Raw genomic sequence first — 22142 nt, forward strand, 5'->3', positions numbered from 1 at the left:
GCCAGGAGCCAAAGCATAAAAGGAAAGTCCCTGCTTCCTGCAACTCACTGTGAAAGTTTACAGTACAATCTGACGCTTCCTAAAGTTGTTAGATTTCTGTTTCCAAGATGGTGTAGTGGATAAACTTTGGCTTATGAGAACAGAAACTCAGGATTCACTGGACCAGGGCATTCGAAGAGTAATTGTCAGCCAATAATTTCTCCCGTGGTTGTAACTGCAAGAATAAAACTAGGGCAAAATAGGAGAACGCCACGCGGCGATCTTGATTTCCCCTCCTAAAATCAGGGAGAGAACTAGAGTAATAAACAATCCATTTCTAGTAGGTCTGCAGGGCCCATGCAAGGTCTAAATTTCCGCCCTCGCCCCCCGATTTTAAACCAGCTTCTATGGACTTACGGAGACGCGCAAGAATCCAGGCAACTTTAAAGTTATTGAAGCCCAGGGACGCAGACAACGGAAGTGGCCCACAGCACGCTTTTCCCTTTCGGACAGCCATGACACTCAGATTACCAAAGGATACATATTCCTGCGACGGCAACTCCTAGTCCGAGCGCTAAAGCGTTGTTGCGAGTGCTCATCCCTCGCCGAACCATCCCCATGCCCGACCCTGGATTAAATCTAACGGGTGCCATCCTTTGCGGTTTGGCATTCATTGGCGGCATGCGCGAAAACTCTCCTCCTTGCGGCGCCGACATCTTTCCCAGGACCTTACCAAGAACGTAGATATCAACTCCAGGAAGAGAAATCCAGTGAGGACCGCGCGGCCATCTTTGGTGAGGGCTGTGACCTACGACGTCAGCCTTTTTTTTTTTTAAACCCGACTGTTATTGCTGAAGGTCACGCTTTTTTTTCTTTGCCATCTTTGATGAGGGCAAACGCTAAGTAAAAGGGGAGGAGTCACATATATTTTGAACTGACAGTTTATGGCATGGTATGATAGGTGAAGATTTGAAGAGTTTAATCTCAAATTGATTGTGTATCATGTTTCTGTCCTTCGAAGTGAAGGCTAAACACTTGGAGAATCAGTTTTTCTTTCCTTGACTAGGTGTTTAATTTGCTCAATATGTTCTAATTAAATTTAATATGTGCTATTGCAATTTAATGGCGCAACTCTGAACATATTTCCTGTTGTCCCCTTAAACAAAGCCGGACTTTTTAAATAAGGTTGCTGTTAATTTTCTAAAGATAGGCTTATTTGAAATATACTATTAGCTGTATCATGAATGTATCTACTGCTTCAGTACCTGAGGTGTCCTTTTCTTCACTTTCACCTATCAATTAATCTTCAGTCAGAGGTGCATTTAGGAGTATTCCATATAGGAGCTTAAAGAAAGCACAATTTTATATCAGAGTAGTTTAATCTTTTAATTTCTAAATTACCTTCTTAGGCCTTCTCCTTTCATTGAGTTTATATAGAATTGTATTTATTTTTGATGCTTTAATGCCATTTCAATACTGTTGAATCTAAGCAGTTTACATGAACAGCCTTAATATGTAAAATAGATAATATCTTAATAAATAGATGTCACTGTGCCCTCTTTTAACCATTATTATATTCCTTTTATTAATAGAAACAGTTAGAATGAACTGTTGGAAGAAATCAATTACTGCAATTTAATGATACATTATTATTTTTTCAGAGTATTAACAATAGTTTTAGAATGGGCTTGCCTGTACAGGTATCAGCCCGATACCAGTATTCAGAACCTATCTTTGGAGTAGTGACCCCTGGAATTATCCAAGATACTTTCCTTCACATGGCTATGGAGAATGAGCGGTATTTGAGTGAGCTGTGTGGTGAGGCAGGCTGCTTCAAAGACACACGGATAGTAGGTAAGAATTGGCCTTAAGTTCTCTAAACTGAGGTGAAATTCTGAAATACATTTTAGAAGAGTTTCTAACTATGATCATTTTCCCTTGTGTCCCTCTGCCAGAATTTATTTTTCTTTTAGCTAGGAAGTGGAGCCTAACTGAATCAGCCACATATCAAGCAGTAGAAATATTTGAAAGGTATTTCTTTATTTTCTCCTTGACTGTTGATATTAGGATAGAATCATAAATTTATATGTGTTAGATATTTACATATGTGCCCTGATTGGTTGACCCGTGGTGGCAGGAAATTGAAGAGAGGTCACTGGTTGCAACCACAGCAGCCTGGGGTAAAAAAGAAGCTGCCACGGCTGCTGTTCTTTGTTCTGAAAGATGTAATAAAGAAATTTAAATGGTCGGAGCCTCCTGCGTCTTCTGGTTCTATCACTGGCGATGAAACTGGGATGCTGAGAGAACCGAGATTGCGACAACATGGCTAAGTAACCGGACAAAGAATTCAACATGGCTGGGAACAATACGCCATCTGCGCCATTCGACCCAACGACCAAGGAATGGGAGTCCTATGTTGATCATTTCCATATGTTCTTAGAGAGCAGCAATCTGGTAAATATTACGGAACAGAGGAAAAGAGCAGTTTTCCTCATGCAAAGCCCCACCGTATTCAAAATGGCTAAAGCTCTCACAGCCCCAAGCGATGTAAAGATGATGGCCTGGCCAAATCTAGAAAGAATTCTGAGGGTACATTATACTCCCCCTATATCCAGCCTGTTCAAAAGACATGAGTTCTACAGGAGAGATCAGAAGGAAGGAGAGAGCATCAACAATTTCATCACTAATCTGAGGGACATTGCCGGGGCATGTGATTTCCTGAATGTGGATGAGGCAATGAGGGATCATGTAGTCCTGGGACTAAGAGACCTAACATTACAGATCTGGCTTCTAACAAAACCAAAAATAACACTAAAGAAGGCCACCAAGGAAGCAGCAACAGTAGAAGCATCGCAGAAGTCCGCTGCAGCTATGAGGAAAGTGAATAAGAATCCACACACACACTCCAAAAGGACACCGCCACCATTCACCATGAGAACCTCAAATCTGGATGAGGGTCAGCAGATGATGAAGAAGTGAATCAACTTCACCCTGAACAGCACCAGAAAAGCTGAGAAAGAAAGCGGAAGGAATTTTGGTGTATGGGTTGTGAAGGAAATCATCCTAAATCGGAATGCCAGTTCTGAGAGGCTATTTGCCAACGCTGCGAGCTGAGGAGGCATATTGCAAGAGCATTCAAGCCAAACAACCGAAGACCAAGACAAGGTACACCCCAAGAACTCGAGGAAATCAAACTGAAAACCATGGGGGTCAAAATAGCAGAAATCAATGGAACCATGAGCTGAGCACAAAGAGAAGTGAAATGCACCAGACAGTAATCGTGGGCCACTAAAGCATACCAAATGCCAAGAAAGTACATGTTCATGTCACAATGGAAGGTGAACCATGAAAAATGGAAGTGGAATCCAGGTCTCTTCTATCAATGGTGTCGTGGGACACCATCAAAAGAATAATTCCCCAACTGACAAAAAATACAACTGAAGGAACAAAAAATAATCCTAAAAGACTATCAAGGGAATAAGATTCCAGTCATTGGCATTGGAGAATTCAGAGTATCCTTCCGAAATTACTCTGGAATCCTGCCTTTAACTGTGGTCGACAGGGACCAACCAAGTCTGCTGGGGCTCAAGTGGTTCAAGCCATTGGGAATTGAATTCACTGGCATCCCCAGCATCACTGACAGCGAGTGGGAGGACCAACTGATAGAGGAATTCCAGGATGTTTTTGATGAAAAACTAGGCAAGTACTTGGGGTCCCCTATTTCTTTTAATCTAGACCCAAATATTGCCCCATCAGACTAAAATCAAGGCAAGTTCCATTCGCACTTAAACCAAAAATAGACAAGCAGTTAGACAAGCTCATTTCGCAAGGGATTCTAGAACTCATAGATCATGCGAAGTGAGAAACCCCAATAGTACCCCTTTAAGCCAGATGGATCTCTGTGCTGACTACTGCGCAACCCTTAACTGTACTTTACAGCAGAGTGTGTACCCCGTCCCAGTGGTGCAACACCTTTTGCACTCCTTGGGGCGGGGAAAGATATTTGCAAAGTTAGATCTTGCATAAGCCTACCAGCAATTACTGGTAGATGCTGAAATGGTGGAAGCACAGACAATTGTGACACACAGAGGGTATATTAAATGTAACTGTTTGCAATTTGGGGTGAGCGTTGCCCCAGGACTATTCCAGAGCCTCATGGAACACTTACGACATGGACTAAAGGGAGTGGTGCCTTATTTTAATAATGTCCTCATCTCAGCCAAGAACAAAGAGCAATTACAAGATTGTTTGAAGGAAGTTCTCAACCGTTTCAAGGAGGTGGGGCTGAAAGTAAAAAAAGAAAAATGCCAGCTAGCAGCCGATAGGGTGGAATTCCTGGGGTTTTCAATAGACAAAGATGGCATCCACCTCACGGACAGTAAAACCAAAGCAATCAAGGATGCCCCCAGACCAAATGGTAAAATTGAATTACAAGCTTTCCTGGGGCTAATTAACTTTTACCATATATTCTTACTGCAGAAGGCAACTGTGGCGGAACCACCTCCACGGACTACTTAACAAAAAAGCAGCCTGGGTTTGGGGACATAGAGAAGAGGCAGCGTTCAAAGAAATAAAGAACTTAATTACATCAGAACGCGTACTGATTCAATATAATGAGACTTTACCAATAATAGTAACTTGCGATGCATCACCATTTGGGGTGGGCGCAATACTCAGCCACCTTTTGCCAAACGGAAAGGAAGCCCCAATAGCATTTTATTCGAAGACATTATCCAAACTTGAACGGAATTGTAGCCAACTAGACAAAGAAGTGTTAGCCGTGGTCACTGGAATCAAGCGATTCCATGAATACATATATGGATGGAAGTTCACATTTGTCACAGACCACAAACCCCTTTTCACGGGGGACAGAGCCACCCCGAACATCGTGTCCCCCAGAATGACCCATTGGATAAAATTCTTATCTGCATACGATTATAATTTATCTATAAACCAGGAAAAGAGATTGGTCATGCAGATCCATTAAGCAGATTCCCCCTGCCCATCGAGGACGAGGATCCAGCACCAACCACCACTACACTCCTGATAGAGACAGTTCAACAAACACCAGTCACGGCAGCCGATATTGCGAGAGCAACAGTGACAGACAGAACTCTGGCATGCATTTTGAACTGGGTAGGGCAGGGTGGCCCGAACAGGAACAAACCAAAGGAACTAAATTTTTCAAAAACAGATAAACTGAATTATCCATACTGAAAGGTTGTGTATTGTAGGGTGATCGAGTTATAATTCCAGCCATTTAAGGGGTGATATAATGGAGATGTTGCATGCAGGGCATCCGGGGATAATTAAAACGAAATCATTAGCAAGGAGCTATGTGTGGTGGCCAGGGATAGATAAAGAAATAGAGGCCTGGGGTTCCACCTGCCAGGTTTGTGAGGAGAACCGACCAGCACCACCCATAGCACCCAAACATGAGTGGGAATCACCCAGGGGACCCTGGTCTAGAATACATATCGATTTTGTGGGACTAGTAAAGGGACACACATTTCTTATCATTGTGGATGCATATTCTAAATGGCTGGAAGTCAGCATCATGCAGTCCACAACGACAGAAGCAGTAATAAGAACCCTAAGGAAACTATTGCACCCGGCCTTCTGGATGTAATAATATCCGACAATGGACCTCAATTCACAGCCACACAGTTTGAGGGATTCCTAGCACAAAATTGGGTACGACATGCACTCTCAGCATCTGGACATGCATCCACAAATGGATTGGCTGAATGCATGGTCCAGCACACAAAAGAAACACTTCAGAAACTAGGGCCAGGGGATGTGCAAGCAAAAGTAGATAAGTTATTAAGTATACAACACATAACGCCTAGCGCATCAACAAATAAAAGCCCCACAGAACTTCTTATGGGAAGGAAACTGAGATCACAATTAGACAGAGTACACCCCAATTACACACCAGAAAGATCACTAGATTCATTCAGCAAATGCCGGAATTTCAAAACGGGTGACCCAGTATACGCTAAAAATCTAACAGGGGAACCATTATGGGTACCGGCAACAGTGGTATAAGTAACGGGTCCTCATTCATACAGAGTCACAACAATTGAAGACAGAAGTTGGAGAAGACACATTGATCAACTACAGAGCCCGGGGATAAAGGGAACAAACAGGGAGGAAGGGGGAGACCCTTCACACAGATACATTAGAAACAGAGAAGAAAGGGGAAGACCCCAACCACCCAGAGCACATAAGGAATAACATAGAACAGGCCCTAAGAACTACACAACCTCAACAGTTAAGAATAAGCTCCGGAAGAACCGAATGGAAGTAGCAGACACTCACCAGACACACATAGGCAACATCAAACCAAGGAAGGAAGCAAAAGGACAGCATCTGGAAGTAGAATGGCCACCATGATGAGAAAATTCCAGGAAGTGTCACGGAGGGGAGCAGAAGAGGCGATAATTCCAACTGAGCAGCTCGGAGACTAACCCATGTCTGAGCTGCGCAGGTCTGGTTGCACCCATAAGAGTCCCGCCTACTTACGTGCTTACCTACAGTAGGCAGAACAGGAGTGGGTGAGCTGGACCAGGTGGGGAGGGGTGTTAGATATTTACATATATGCCCTGATTGGTTGAACCGTGGCGGAGAAAAATTGAAAAGCTGTCACTTGTTGCAGCCGCAGCAGCCTAGGGTAAAAAAGAAACTGCCACAGCTGCTGTTCTTTGTTCTGAATGATGTAATAAAGAAACTTAAATGGTCAGAGCTTTCTGTGTCTTCTCTCACCCACGATCTAAAAATATGCTTATCACAGATTAAACAATATTAATTTTGTGGGCTTTACTTCTAAGTAGATGTGCTTAAAGTTCCAGTTTTATTTTCTGTAACATAGCTTTAATGATTTATAGATATAAAGCAGCCAAATCACAGCTTTAACGTTGTTGTTAGTTGTGAAGTCATGTCCAACCCATCATAAACCCATGGATAATGTTCCTCCAGGTCTTCCTGTCCTCTACATTTTCTGGAGTCCATTTAAACTCACGCTTACTGCTTCAGTTACTCTATCCAGCCAGCTCATTCTCTATCATCCCCATTCTTCTATTGCCCTCAATTTTTCCCAGCATTAGGCTGTTCTCCAGTGAGTCCTTTCTTCTCATTAGGTGGCCTAAGTATTTGAGTTTCATCTTCAGGATCTAGCCTTCTGAAGAGCAGTCAGTGTTGATAACCTATAAATATATAAAGTAAAATGTATACTCTTCCTTTTTAAAGTCTCAAAGGATTGTTTGGAGGGAATACTTTAGCCACAGTTACTAATGAAAAGGTATTTAATGACAAGCCTGCTTTGAGTAGCAATATCCCAAAGTCAATCAGAGGAGGAGTTTGTGGACACCACTACAAATGCATTCACTCTACAAATATAATCTCAACAATTTAGATTACAAGGGTTGTTTTTCTTTCCTTGCATGTTTCTTTCCCATCTGTTGTTTTTATAAAAGTTTGCCTGAGACTAAGTCTCGAGTATTTTAATTGCATTTTTGTGTCACTTTAGTTATCCCTGTTAATATCTACCCTGTTTCTCCAACAATATGGCCTCCCCCAATAGGAAGTCTCAGCATGTTTTATAGGCATGAAATGAAATTAAGCCCCTCCCCCCAAATTAAGGCCTATATTAAAACATGCAAAATGGGGAGGAATGGTGGGGGGGGCTTGCCTTTAGGAAGTACTTTTGTTGTACACCCAGATATGGTGCTGCCTGCGCTGACCCCAATATGAAGTGCCCCACCAACGCCGAGATCAACATCCAAGCCATCGCTGCCTGCCCGCCCGAAGATGCAAGGGGGGGGGGGAATTAAGTCACCCCCCAAAAGACGGCCTAGCCATTTTAGGGGGGCTCAAAAAAAAATAAGACCCAGCCTTATTATATGAGAAACACGGTACTTGTGAATATACTGCACTAAGTGGTTTGAAAACCCAGGAAAAGCCTAATGAACAATTTGATTCTTTGTGAGTGGGGGGGCTGGTGAAGGTCCTAGAGTTTATTCTACTTGTTTCATACATTGATTCATGACTCTTTGGAATAGCTTTAACTCCATAAAATCAGTGTAGTTACATGGTTTTGATATTTGTTTCTGTAAACTATAAAGGAAGTTTCAAGTAAGTACCTGCTCTTTTCTTTAGATGCATTATCAGTGCTTTTGTATTTTTAGGTATATACTCAAACTTTTAGAAGAGTTCTCTAATTTGACTCTAGGAAAGGAAGAAGGCAGCAGTTGGGCCTCACTGAAAGCACAAATGGAGGACACATATATCCTGCGTTTAGTTTCTTGCATTCAGCTTGCCAGCAAGTTTTCTTTCCATTACAAAGTAAGGAGATTCAAGATTTGCCTTGGGCAATATACAGTAGTATTATATAACTTCCATTCAAAAAAATTTCTGAGCCACCTTGTGGACTTTCTCAATGACAGAAAAAGGATTGTTAAATACATGTGTGGAATTGAGAAAAATATAATTGTTTCTCACTAAACAATCTGATCAGAAAATGAAATAGATGTTATAGATGCTAAGCAACGGTGTCTTCATTAATAGCTTGGGTTAATGGTTTTAGTACTGAAGGAGATATGTGACTGTATATGAAGTTGGCTTTCACAATGATTAACTATCAACTATGACGGAGATGGGGTGGTTAAGAAGTTTGATATATAAATGTAAACTATTAGTAGTAGAAACAAAATGTTAATTAATTGGGCAGCTTTTTAATATTATGATTCATGTTGATTTAAAAACAGCAACATATGCAACACAACCCATTCCAACAAAACATAGTATACTATGGCAAAGCAAATGTGGCATTTTGGATGTAATGCTCTTATTTCTTTTACACAGATTGTTAATAACAAAATGGTTCTGAAGTTTTTGAAGTCTTTGGGTTTCTCGTACACTACAGAAGAATTATTAGAATCAGAACTAGCTATTTTGAAGACTCTGCATTTTCAAGTCAATGTTCCAGTTCCACTTGCTTATGTTGAAGTTCTCCTAGAAGTTTTAGGTAAACCCAGGAGACATATACTGTGGTCTATGAAACAGCTTTGCCCTGCTAGTAAAAAATTGGCATTGATTCTGATTTGTCTATCCCTCTTATCAGTAGCTGAGCAGCTCCTTATATTTGGAATCTCTTTATTTCTAAGGCTCTACAGCAGGTGGCAGCACTTAACCAATTTTTGCTGCTCTTAAAAAAATAACTCTCCAAGTTACATCCTAGAGCAGTAGGATAAACTGATGATTTACAGAACATCTAGGAAAGGCCACATATATTTTCTTTTTGTTACCAATGAACTACAGTGACATATCACTGTTGTTCTTAAGAATCATATTATTTCCTTATTTTTTTGCGGGAGAGTTTTGTTGTTGCTTCTGGTGGTTAGAAAGCAAAAGGTTTCAATAAAATGGGTTGTGGATCAGTGATTATTCTCAATCTTCATCACAGATATTACAGATATAGTGAAGTTTTATAGGTTCTTATGAGAGCCAATTTGGTGTAGTAGTTAAGGCACAAGGCTAGAAATCAGGAAAAGGTGACTTCTTATCCTGCCTTAGACATGAAGTGGCATATATTGAAACAGACAAAAACGAGAGGAGGGGAAACTAAATGTATTTATGGCTCAGATAGTAAGATCAAGGAGAGAGATTATCACATGTTATAGAAACCCACTCTCTTTCCTGCAGCATCTAATTCTTGGGCTTTCTCTCTCCTCCCCCAATACTAGGATACAATGGCTATCTACTTCCCACAAAAGAGCTGCATGAAATGTGCAAACGTTTATTGAGTTTATCATATCTGTTGCGGAACAATATTTATGATACCTTGTTGAAGTCTTCAATAGAAAGCTCCTCACCAAGTGAACTTCAACTGTAAGTTCTGAAAGAAGCAAGCTAGCAATAAATGTGTGCCAAAAAGGGAAGTCAAAACTTGGAGTTGTGCATACTGAAGTAGCACAAATAGAGAAAGAACTTTATAGACCAAGAAAATCTGGGTTAGTTTTCCACTAGCAGATTTTAACAGATGTTTGTAAACAATGCTCTTCTGATAGAATCTAGCTTCAGTGTGTCAAGACGGTTCTGATTTTTCTTTGGGTCATATTAATCTTTCCTTCTGCAGAACATTTAAATATGGGCAATTCTCAGCTTAAGGCAATCTTTTACTTGGATGGGATAGTTTTGAATCTTAAATATACCTAGATATCCCCTCTATAAGTTACTGTTATATGAATTGGAGGAGTTATCGGGAAGACATAATTAGAATTAGTTTGTTTTAGAGACCACTGGGATGAACTATTGTTGCCTAAAATTAAAGCTGCAGAATTGAAAATGAGGCTGTGCAAAAAAGCGAAGCCCCATCCATGGGTTGCAGGCAGCATGTGAAACCATGTCCCTTCCAATCTGCAGAAAAATCTCTCTCCATAAAACTGGCCCCTCACGTCCAAAAGGTTGGCGGCCCTGCATTAGTGAACTATTAGATAGCAACTCTTTCATTTTGGACCCTTTTACTTGCCTTTTAACATTTCAAGTAACTTTTTAGAATTTGTTTTTTTAAATTACAAGAATGTTTCATTGATTTCACAAATTTGTATGTTTTCTTAAGAAATCTTTTGGTTCCCAAATGTTACATTTCCAATACTTTAGCACAATATACTGAAATTGAAAAAATATATTTTTCCTATGCTAATAGGGTTTTCATTTTACTATACAATTATACACAGCATTGGATCTTATTAATGTTTATTTTTTGAGAGATGAAAACATTAAATTCACCTTTGCGTTGTTACTTGGCAGCAAAATACAGCACGACCCAGTACTGTTGCCTAATATATTCAATGTAGCAGCAGAAATGCAAATAAAAATGTTTTATTGTATGGATACTCAATCTTAATGCGGAAATCCCCATCTCAGAATATGTTGTTTTGATGAAGATTAGCTCCTTCTTTTGGCATGTAAACAGTACCTATTTACCAAAGTGTGGGCTCCACTGAATACAATGGATTTGTGAGAAATGTGCTATTTAAATATTTTAATGATGTTATAGGCATTCTAGCCATCTAAGCGTAAGTCTTCAAAACATATCTTTTAATTCAAGACCAGTGAATATAACAGAGAAATGCTTGAAAAATACTAAACTATTTAATCATATTGGTTTGCTATAAATAGGCTTGTACTTTCAAATGTACATCATTATTACTATTGCTGGAATATTGTCTTTTTTCATTTTGTCATTTCAATTTCATAGAGCCAAATTTGTATCTGTAAAGGAAGACCTCATGCTACTAGCTGTAGGAGTAATTGGTGCAAGTTCTTTCCTGCTAAACCATGAAGACTGGAATCAGGTACATACAGCTTATCATTTAGTCCATTCATGTACTAAATCAAGAGATTTTGTTTTCTCCTACATGTGGCTTGCTATCCATAAGAACCCTAGTTCTATATGATATAGCGTATCAGCCTAAAGCTTTTTTCTCTCTTTCTTTTGAAAGGTTGTGGAATACCTCAATAGCACCACAGGCATTAGTCTCCAGAGCATTACTGAGGCAGTCTATGCAATTCTGAAGCACAGTCTAGGACTCGGCAGTACAGTGGATGGTTGTTAGAAAGCCTTCATTTTTGAAGCTGAAGAGCCTACTTATCAAGAAATGTACTGTAGTATTTAACATAGGCATGGAATTTGTAAGCAGATAACTACTAAAAAGGCACTGCACATCCTCATACACTTCAATAGTTTAATGGACATCACACAGATTTTGCTTTCTTAATCTTTTAAGGGGGAAGAAGATTTAAAGAAAGGTATCTTGTCCATGACTAGGGCATCAAAACCATTTACAGCAGTCTTGCATAACCATTACAACACAAAAAATTATAGCAGCTTAAGACAAATATTAGATGTATGGATTATGGAGATAAATACTACATGTAAAAGCAGAAGCTTTAGCATAAACAAATAAATTTATCTGACAAAAAATACATTAATGTGTTCCTCTCTATAGAACTGATAAACTGTTCTGAAAAAAAACAGTGTATTTATTTTGTATTTCTAGTTTAGTGCAATGATGAAGCTGCAATAACCTCCTAACTCAGCAGAGCTTCTATCATTAATATTTTCTCCTTTTCCTGTCCTATTGGAGAAAATACATAATTCTTTTCCTATCAGTTGTATACTTTTCTACATGTTATCTAAATTATGGCATGAAGCTTTTTGCTTCATTCCATTTTATAATGAAATATTAAGCTTGCAGATTTTTCTTCTTTTAAAATAATGTATGGCTGTCACAGTCCCAAGTCCTACTTTTGGCATCATTGTGTCATGCTGAATTTTTTCTCCTTCATAATTGTCATTTATTATAGAATTGCGAAGAAACCCAAGCTAGGCCCCATTTCAGATTTGTCAGCATGAACTTGAGTGCTTTTGTCCACTGTTCCTCTGAGTTAAATTGGGTTTTAATGGAGTAGGAACCACCATTTCCACCTGTATCTTCAATCTTGCCCTTTTCCACATCCATTCTGTATTGGAAAAACAGATCTTATTAGGCACTGAAAATCCTGGCATTTGGTCTCAGATTAGTACTACATTATCTTTTAATAAATCCCATTTGCTTTTGTAATGCCTGTTTTATTAATCTTTAGACATAAGTTTTATGTTAAAGCTCTTGCTGAGAGAGTACCTCAGTTTTTTTATTTGACACAATATTTTCAGCAACCTAATAACAAAGCAGAGTCAACTAAAAAAATATCAAGACCATTAAATGTGGTAGTTTATCATCAGTACTTTGAAGAACCACAGTAATCTAGCTGTTATTATATTGCATTAAAATAAAAAAGCAAAGCTTCTGGTATACATGAGATACCTTGAAATTAATGGCATTTAATTCAATTATATAATAGTTTAGCAAGAGATACTTAATTTAGATTAACTAGACAGAGTTAAAAAATTTGTAAGAAAAGGAACCTACTTTCTGCACCATTGACATTTACCTGTAAGGTAAACAGAAACGAGTCTCACCCTTTTCTACTTCCTCTTTGAACTGTTGTACACAATCTAGAAATGCCACCATTGCATGGTCAAATTTATTGTCCCAGAAAAATCGTAAGCCTCCTGAACAGTAAAGAGGTAGCTCCTTGAAGACATAAATGTAAATATTAGAAACACAAGGAATTGTCCTACAGTTCTACAATATTAGTAATGAAGCTGCTTAGCCTTTTTACTCAATAAAGAGCATTCATTGTAACTTAGGACATGAATCATCTTTGTTTTTATGACTGCTCTTCTAAACCAAGTCTAGGCTACAGGAAACAAGAAAATAAAATCTGTTTTACTCCAATAGAGAACTATTCCTATTTCTCTTAAAATCCAGCTTCTTTTTCAATTATTATCTAGGACATTTTAAAATACAAATAAATAACAGTATCTGTTACCCTGAGGGATTCAGGTTTTTCAATGATTTTTCAATCACTTTGTACATGAACTATAAGAAAATAAGTCCTACAGAAAATATTCTTTTGATCTGAGATGGAGAACTATGATTATTCAAATTTTTCATCCTACTATAGTTCAGCACAAGGAGAATAAATGACCACTCTCCATCTAGAAGATACAGATCTGTCAGGTAGAGTCTACCTTTTTATTTATATATATATTTATTTATTTATTTATAAGGTAGACTCTACCTGACAGATATATATATATTTTACTCCAGGGTAAAAAAAAGTGTAGAGAGATGCCACCAAAAAGCACTTACTCATGCTGATGTTCCAAACATCCAGTACCACATTTAAGATGATTATATAAAATATCAAATTAAATAGTACAATCATAAGAAAATAATATTCAAACACATCCCTAAATACATATGTAGTACAGTGTTTACATTTAGCTTGTATGTTTATTATATTTAGTTACACTGCATAAACACAATGCTGTATTGGTATTTCCAAAATATAAATTCAATTATCTTCATCTAAATATTTTATCATGCATGAATATTTCATTAGCCTAAAAATGTTATCAGCTAAATCATTCTGTATCATATTATGTTAGCATCCCATTTCCCATCAACAAATACTCAGAAACCAAGATATTTCGACATGTTTAAAGTGGAAAATAGCCAAACTATGCTTAAAAACTTTGGGCAACCTAGAATTATTATTATTTTTTTAGAATTCAGCTTATGCAGAATTGCTCAAAATGTTCTTCACCAAGTGTCCTAGAGGCTTGTTCTGAACTGACTAGTCCTCTAACTACAAACAGATACAGTACTCTAGAAATCCAAAATGCAGGTTTATGAAAGGGATTTTTGGAAACTAAAATGTGAGGAAATCTCTTACCTTAGATTTGTCAGTAAGAGACTCTAAATAAGAGTGATTTCCATATGGAATAAGACGATATCTGCAAGAAACAGCCACTTAAGAATAATTTGACTGAAAAGTATTGCATAGGCTTCTAATCCAACAAACAAGTTAATTAATCTTGCCACTCCTATGGCTGGCAAAGGGAGGGGTGGCTTGTTGTCTCTGTATCTACCTTTGAAAGATCAGGCCCATCTTGTTGGCAAGGGCATGGAGAAGCAGAACAGTCTGCCCCCAGGCTGCATTGATCTCATTCCATTCCACAGGGACACTTGGGAGGCGGCCTAGACGAAAGTTGTTTATTGTGCCAAACTGCCCGCTATGCCTATGCAAGAAGAAATCTAATCAGCTAGCTTTTGAGGGAAACAGAAAAATGTTACATGCAGTACAAACAAGTCTTTTTGAAGCAGTTTTTGGACACATCCAAAATTTAAATAATTTTCCAAACATAAACAATAAGATCCATAGCTTTTATGAAAATCTGTCTGCAGCACAGGAAGTTAGTCAGTTATTGCCCAGATTATTTAAAACTCAACTCTATTAACCCTAATCAGTTTGGCAAAAGAATATAAAACTTTAAAATAAGAAGGATCTCAGACAGGACCCTGTGTGAAATATTACCGGTACTAATTAGTTATCATTAAAAAATACTAGATAGTACCCTCCAAAAGGGGAATAATATATTGATTAAAGAGTTTATTTATTCATGGTGAGCGACCCAATGCTCTCAAAGAAGGATTGCTTCTTAAAAAGTGGAAAGTAAGAATTCAACCATGAGTGAACACTGTAAAGTATAAACTGAAAACAGTATTCAGTTAGACTTCTGCAGCAAACTAAAACTGAAACTATTATACTCGCTCTAATGCTGTCCAGAGTCTTCTGAATTCCTTAACTTTGCAGAGCTTAAATGACATCCAGATTCAAGTGTTGGTACTCTACTATATTTCTAATAACTCACATCCCAGTCTATCCAAATCTCTTTTCTTACCAGATATGGAAAGTAGCATTAAATACGTTGGTTTTCTTTAACTTGTCCAGCTGCATTTGGGCATAACGCATTTGATTATCAACACTTTTCAGTTCATCATCCAATTCTAGTTGCTGCCGCTTGAATTCACTGTATTCCTTTTGATACCTCCAGGAAACATCGAGAATAAGATTAGTTCTTTTGAGGACCTCCCTAAAACCATTAAGGATTCAACATGTAGAATAGTGCCAGATCCAAAAGAACAAATTTGTTTTCTTAAGAGGCAGAAAAGGATAGGCCTCAAAAATGTTCAGAACAATTACAAATTAATTTCATAAGAATTAATTTGAGTAAAAAAGATAGTTCCTCTCTAGTACTAGACAGATGGCATGAAAACAGTACACTGGAGTTTTCTATCTGACTTATGAAACCATATTTAATTTCTCTGGACTTTCCTATCAAGTACTCAGGCTAATAGAGTAGGTGAGCCACAGGTAGGTTATTAAAGGAAATGAGAAAAACACAAGAGCCAATAAAAAGTCTGTCAAGGATAAGGAGAAAATGAAGTGTAGGAGAGATGCGGTAAGCAATACCTGGGAAAGTAGCATAAAAAAGAGGGGAGATGTTTAGTACAGGCATAAAGAAAAAAAATGGGGGAAAATAGTCATCAATAAACATGAAAATTTGGGTATGAACTCCAACGAAGTATCTAGCCAAAAAATTACATAGCTGGGAGTATTGTTAGTAGTATGTTTCCCTGAAAAGAAGACCCGGTCTTATACTTTTTTGACCTTCAAAGTAAGTACTCGAGCTTATTTTCTTAGTTTTTCCAATACAGGAGGCAGCAAGCTCAGGGGCCGATGGGAGTGGGAGCACTGCTACCGCCTGCCCCCACTCTCTGTCCAACTGTTTGCATGTCCATGGCTGCAACAGGCCAAGTGTCATGGCACGTCCCAGCCTCTGCCTGCTGAACCTGCTGCTGCTGGAGGACAGTGGCACCAGGCTATGTTGTTTTTCAGCCTGGCCAATAGGCAGTGGTAGGAACGGCTTACCGTATTGGCATCAGAAAAGAAGCTCCAAGTCTCCACCTCCTTTCATCCCGAGTTGGAAGAACCGCCCAGTAAGGAACTGCTGGTGAGTCTGCTGCACAAACAACACCTTTGCCAGCTTCTTCCTTTCAGTCGTGCCACCCATTCTGGGGGTGTGCACGAGCTGGCCAAAAAGTCATGCCTTCAGCACTCGCACAACATGCCTTGGCTGCCTCTGCCTCATCTGCAGCTGCTCTGCCACTGCCACTGGGAAACACAGTAGAAAGATTTCACACTCACTCAGCTTCCTCCTGATCCAGCCTCTCAGCCTCAGTTTTGACTTTCTCAAAATCTTCAGTCAGGGCCTTGCGCTTTTGCTCTACTTCCTCCAATTCTTCAATTAATCTCTCTTCCTCAAGAGCAAATTCTTTCAGTTCCAACTGTAATTTCTCCTTGTCATCTTCAGTCATTTGCTCCAGGATTTCAAGGCATTTCCTACAAAAAATCCCAGTGATTTTATGGGATGGCAATGAACCATATAAAACCCTTTACCTTCACTTTCTTTCACAATTATGCACCTCAAAACCCAGCCAGTAACAAATCTACACAATATCAAATCTGTGTAGATATCCAGGTAATCCTTTACAACAGTTTATTTAGTGACCATTCAACAATGACTTATGAATATTTTTCACACTTATGACTGTTGCAGCATCTCCACAGTCATGTGATTTACATTCAATTAACTCATATTTATGATGGTTCCAGTGTCTTGAAGTCATGTGATCATCTTTTGCGACTTTCTGACAAATAAAGTCAATGGAAAAGCCAAATTCATTTAACAACCATGTTACTAATTTAACAACTGCAGTGATTCACTTAAAAAATGTGGCAAGAAAAATTGCAAAATGTGGCAAAATTCGCTTAACAAATTTCTCACTTAGCAACATAAATTCTGGGCTCAACTGTGGTTATAAGTCAAGGATTAACTGTAACTTGTTCTATTTTAAAATAGAAATGGAATTGCCACAGCTTGAGTATATACATGTCAGAGACAAGCATATGGTACTTTCTTCAGTAAAAAATATTTTAGTGAACAAAGGTAAAATTGTGCTTCTTTATTCTGTCAAAAAGAAATTTATTACTCACTTATAGTTCTGGCATTCATTCTCTGTGATATTAAGCTGCGTGTCTAACTGGTCCAGAAGTGTATCAGTGCATTCTTCACATAAAGGATGATCCACATCTGTTTGGCCAGACATGATATCAAACAGATCTCCAGTGACCTGTATGGAAGAGCTCATTTTAGCAAAGGAAAGAGAAAACAATTCTACGTTTGTTAAATGAGGCAGAAAGTTTTGTCAAGGAAAACTACTATTCATTAGACTTTGTTTTGATAAAAAAGGTTCAAAAGTATTGCATTCTATTCTCCCAAACAATCTTTTCTAAACATTGATAGTACATTCAAGAATAGAGATCAACTTGCTTTGAGTCTTCTGCTGAGATTTTCCATGGTTCCTCCATCAGAGGCCTCTCCAATCAGAGTGAAACTGTTGGCACTTTCTGTTGACATCATCCTGAAAAATGCAGCATGATTTTGTTATAAGCTTTGTTCTCATACATTTTCACCAAAAATTCTGACATTAAACCATATTACGGTAATATACATTTTATTCTACAAGCAATTTCCAATTTCTAAATAGTAAATAGGTTTTGCTCTATATACTATATTTGACACAGATCTACAATTTGCAGGCTTATTAAGCTAAAACAAAAAAATGTCTGAATTGTTAGAAATAGACAATAGAGTTCAAAAATAACAGTTGTGTTTCAATCCATTGCATCCAAGAATCACTTGGATTCAATTTAAAATCCTCTTAGAAAACTATTCCTTTTCATTAGAATATACATTAGCTAGTTTATACAAGTTATCAAGAACCATGGTCACATAAAAAAACTTTTGCAGAATGGTTGTTTTGATCTGAAAAAAATAATGGTAAAGATTAATTTATTAGTCCAGGGGTGTCATCGTGCATCATCATGGCACTGTCATGTGACATATCACAATATTTTTCCCCTTTTCTAAACACCTGATGTATCAGACTATGGGCTGTGAGTTTGACAGACCTATAGTAGTCCTATGATAGAAATAATAGAGCGATATTTCCGTCTCATTACCGTGGAGGGCGAACATAGCTTTTAAAATTTTTCCAACCAAACAAACTAGCCTTCCTGAATCTACTGGCATAATGTTGGACCTTCTCCCCTAATTCTCAGACATTTATAAAATTCCTTCTGAAAATAATTGTTCTATAATAGAGAATCCAGTTCAAAATGAAATATATATAGTCCTTGACTTATGACAACAATTGGGACCAGAACTTCTATTGCTAAGCAATTGTCAGGGTAGGAAATCAAGAATTAAAACATGTAAATGTTCAAAGGAGATTTTTTAAAATGCGGTTCATAAAAAGGCATAATCTTGCCAGAGTAAAGTACATTCTGCATATCTATCTGATAAATGCTGTGAAGAAATTAGGGTCTCTTTTGCATCACTTCCTGCATAACAACAACTGAAGATCTGATATTTCATTTTACTCCTCCTTCCCGTAACTCAGCACCAGATTTCACTACATCAATTCAGTTATTGAGTCACACGTAATGATTTTACAATTTTATAAAAAAAATTGTCGTATTCATTAAGCAAATCCAGTTGACTTTGCTAGTTGGAAGCCCTCCAGGAAGGTTGCAAATTGTAATCACATAATCCGGAGATGCTGCAACTATGATAAATACATGCTGGTTGCTCACATGACCACAGGGATGCAGCAATGGTCATAAGCGCAAAGACCACTTGCAAGTCATTTTTGTCAATGCTATCATAACCTTAAATTGTTAAACAAGCAGTCATAGGACTATTTGTGCTTCCTTTCAAAGGATGAAAGAACTAAAGTATATTTTGCTTTCACTTCTAGGGAGAATTCTTGCTTTAGCTAAGAATAGGTTTTAGGGTGGGTTTTTTTTGCTTTTATCAGCAGCTGAGTGTATGTGTGTACATGTCAGTATAAGATTTTGATCAAAATTTCCAGCGTTTGAAAGAATGGCATTTATTAGAAATGTATTAGAGCAGAGAACATAATACCTGGCTGGGGGAATGAATCTTCGGGACACTCCATCTTGGCGATTTTCAACAAACACTTCCTAAAAAGAAATTTAGCATTAGCATCTTGTGATTCCTTACCAAAGAGAAATAAATATTTGAGTCCATAAGCAGCTTTTAACAACCTGCCACTTTACAATGTACACATATTACAAGGAAACTTTAAAAAGCCGGCTTGGCAGAATAAGTGCCCCCCCAAAATAACAATTCCTAATAATGACTGGTGTTTAACTTCTAATGCTGCATTGCTCTTAATTTAGAATCATACGCTGATGCTTTACCTCAGTCAAATGGGTCTCTTCCTCCTGTGCATCACTCAGTTTTGTTGGAACAGTAGTAAGCAGTGGAGCTAGATAAAAGATTACCAATTACAATTACCAAAGAAAAAAATAAAAATATTTGCATATAATGCTAAAAGTCAGCAGAAAAATTACTATATCTGTCTATAATATTTTCCCTTTGAGCTTTTGCTTCCCAATTCCAAGGATAGTTTAGTTTAATTTACTTGTCATTGTACCTCGTACAATGAAATTAAATGCCATCTCCAATGTACATTATTGTAACTATAAAAAATAAAACACAAACACATCATTTACATTCTATACAATTGAATTGAAAACCCAATATTGCATTAATATTGCACTGTACAATAGAATTCAGTATAATTACTGTCCTGGGACAGAAGCTGTTTTTCAGCCTTTTTTTTTTTTAAATCAGGTTCTGAAACAGAGTTTCAGACTTGAGAACTGACTCAGATTAAACTACTGAAATTTTTCACAACAACACTATGTTATTGAATGTTTCCAACAATCTTACCTTCTGTTTTCATTGAATTTTCTCAGCTATTGAGAAAATTCAGTATGCATTAACAATACAGAATTTATGGTTGCATTGGCTTTATGCACATTTTTTTACCTGTCAATTCCTGGATGGTGACTTTGTCAAGAACATTGAAAGATGTGTCCAATTTAAGGGGCTGACTACAACGCTGGCAAACAAAGCTGACCTGCATGGTACAAGCAGGTGACTTATATGCATCCATATCTGTGAAGGTAGAAAGATAGTCAATACAATGTTTCTAATATTTTGTAGGTGGGTATAAATTAATATTTTATATCGGATATCCAGTTTGTGTTTTCTACCTTGTGTAGTTCTATTGTAAAAATTCAGGAGTGGTTACTAGGTACCTTCTCCCATGCAGCATGAATCAATGTTTCTGTCATTATTATTTCATAGACTTCCTCATGGAGAGGATGGAGAACATTTATATGTATATCTATGCATAGACCTTAGCACTATGCCTAAGGGTCACCACCATCTTGATGACACATATTGAATCAATCTAAATAATAGCATAGTTTAATCACCACCATTTCAGCTGTAACTCCCAAGGAAATCAGCTAGGTTCTGATACGAAGTATCTTTGGGGAAACAGGAACTGTTCAAACTAGAGTGTACTAACAAAAATTAGCCAGGTACCAGTGTCAGTTCAATCCTTAACATGATTTTGGTATGAAATCAAAGACGTTTATCTTTGAGGTACTACGAATGCACAATCTGTTCTACTGCAGTTTACTGACATTTACTCCCTATACACAGCTTTAATTTCCTTCTGTTCCAGTTTAGGCTGAAGCTAGTAGACAAATTATGGTTAGGAATACAAAAGGGTACATTCCAATGACCTTTGTTGGAATCTACCTTGATTCCATCTAAATGTCTCCATCGTTCTTACCTACCTCACGCCCAACAACGAACTAATGTGCTTGTTAAGTGACCATAACCAGGTTTCCTGACTATAGGCGGGATACCCAATCGATGGTATTTAAAGTTTCCCAGGAGCAAACAAAATCGATCGGTAAAAAAATAACCACCAGGCCACCTTGCCCTCCCAACAACACACGATCGACTTTCTCTTCGTCTGAAAATGCTTTCCTAAGCAACCCCGCCGTCTGTCAAAACGGCTTCGCATAAAGTTTTCTCTTCCGGAGAAATCGCACTCTTTGCTCATGCCCGTAGGAGGCGCAGAAACGGGACCGCCTTCTCGCTCCCCGTGGCATCAGAGAGGTGCTTGTGCTGGACTGGAAAAGCTACTTGCAGAGATGCAAAGTCGGCGATGTCCTTCTTGTACGAAAGGAAACCGCACATGAAACATTTTACTGTTACGACCACCCCCATATTCATAGTAGAGAGGAAGCCCACGAACTGGCTTCACGACAATGTTGGTCCTAAGAATATCTGATTGGCTCTTTGCTGCCATCTACTGACCATAGTAACGCAACCCAGATCCAATAACGCAAAAATACTTCGGTTTAAAGGCAGTACAATAATAAAAAAAAAGAGAACCATGGAAGATAGGTCATCTCTTAGGGGCAAAAGATACTGAAGAACAACCGGATACAGAAGGAAACAATACCTAGGATTTTTACACAGTGGAAGATAACCTGCAAGTTGCCGGAAAAAATTCACTTCGAACACGAACCATCTTCAACTTCCTATTTCTACGCTGATTGGCTCCACGTCAATCATTTCACTTATTAGTACCGAGCTCCACCCACACCAACCGGAAGTTGTTTCTTTAGCGCATGTGCACAGCACCGGATAAAGCCTGTCCGACAAAAGCACAAGGAACAATCACGTTGGC

The 22142-nt window shown here is 38.2% G+C and overlaps 2 protein-coding genes across 9 annotated transcripts; one reads left to right on the top strand and one right to left on the bottom strand.

The window, feature by feature from the left end:
• The first annotated feature begins 523 nt into the window (after positions 1 to 523).
• CNTD1 (cyclin N-terminal domain containing 1) lies at positions 524 to 11967 on the top strand. Its single transcript, XM_026720939.2, has 8 exons — positions 524 to 773; positions 1641 to 1833; positions 1935 to 2010; positions 8166 to 8322; positions 8842 to 9004; positions 9723 to 9867; positions 11240 to 11336; positions 11484 to 11967. Exons 2-8 carry the CDS (start codon positions 1662 to 1664, stop codon positions 11595 to 11597), a joined length of 924 nt encoding a protein of 307 aa, XP_026576724.1. The 5' UTR covers positions 524 to 773; positions 1641 to 1661; the 3' UTR covers positions 11598 to 11967.
• On the bottom strand, positions 11716 to 22021 carry BECN1 (beclin 1). 8 transcript variants are annotated; one of them, XM_087916839.1, is made up of 12 exons: positions 21915 to 22021; positions 20417 to 20545; positions 19783 to 19850; positions 19484 to 19542; positions 17828 to 17918; positions 17491 to 17627; positions 16642 to 16836; positions 15335 to 15481; positions 14522 to 14671; positions 14326 to 14386; positions 13004 to 13118; positions 11716 to 12504 (listed from the first exon to the last, which is right to left on the bottom strand). In XM_087916839.1, the coding sequence occupies exons 2-12, from the start codon at positions 20541 to 20543 to the stop codon at positions 12389 to 12391; spliced, it is 1266 nt and encodes a 421-aa protein (XP_087772965.1). In that variant the 5' UTR covers positions 20544 to 20545; positions 21915 to 22021; the 3' UTR covers positions 11716 to 12388. The 8 variants fall into 8 exon arrangements, with proteins under 8 accessions (XP_087772965.1, XP_026576719.1, XP_087772963.1 ...); XM_026720934.2 differs by having other exon boundaries at positions 12976 to 13118; XM_087916837.1 differs by having other exon boundaries at positions 15335 to 15526.
• Between the last annotated feature and the right edge of the window lie 121 nt (positions 22022 to 22142).

This window comes from Pseudonaja textilis, chromosome Z (genome assembly GCF_049901715.1).
Source record: "Pseudonaja textilis isolate UNSWEBS1 chromosome Z, rPseTex1.2, whole genome shotgun sequence".
Lineage (NCBI taxonomy): Eukaryota > Metazoa > Chordata > Lepidosauria > Squamata > Elapidae > Pseudonaja > Pseudonaja textilis.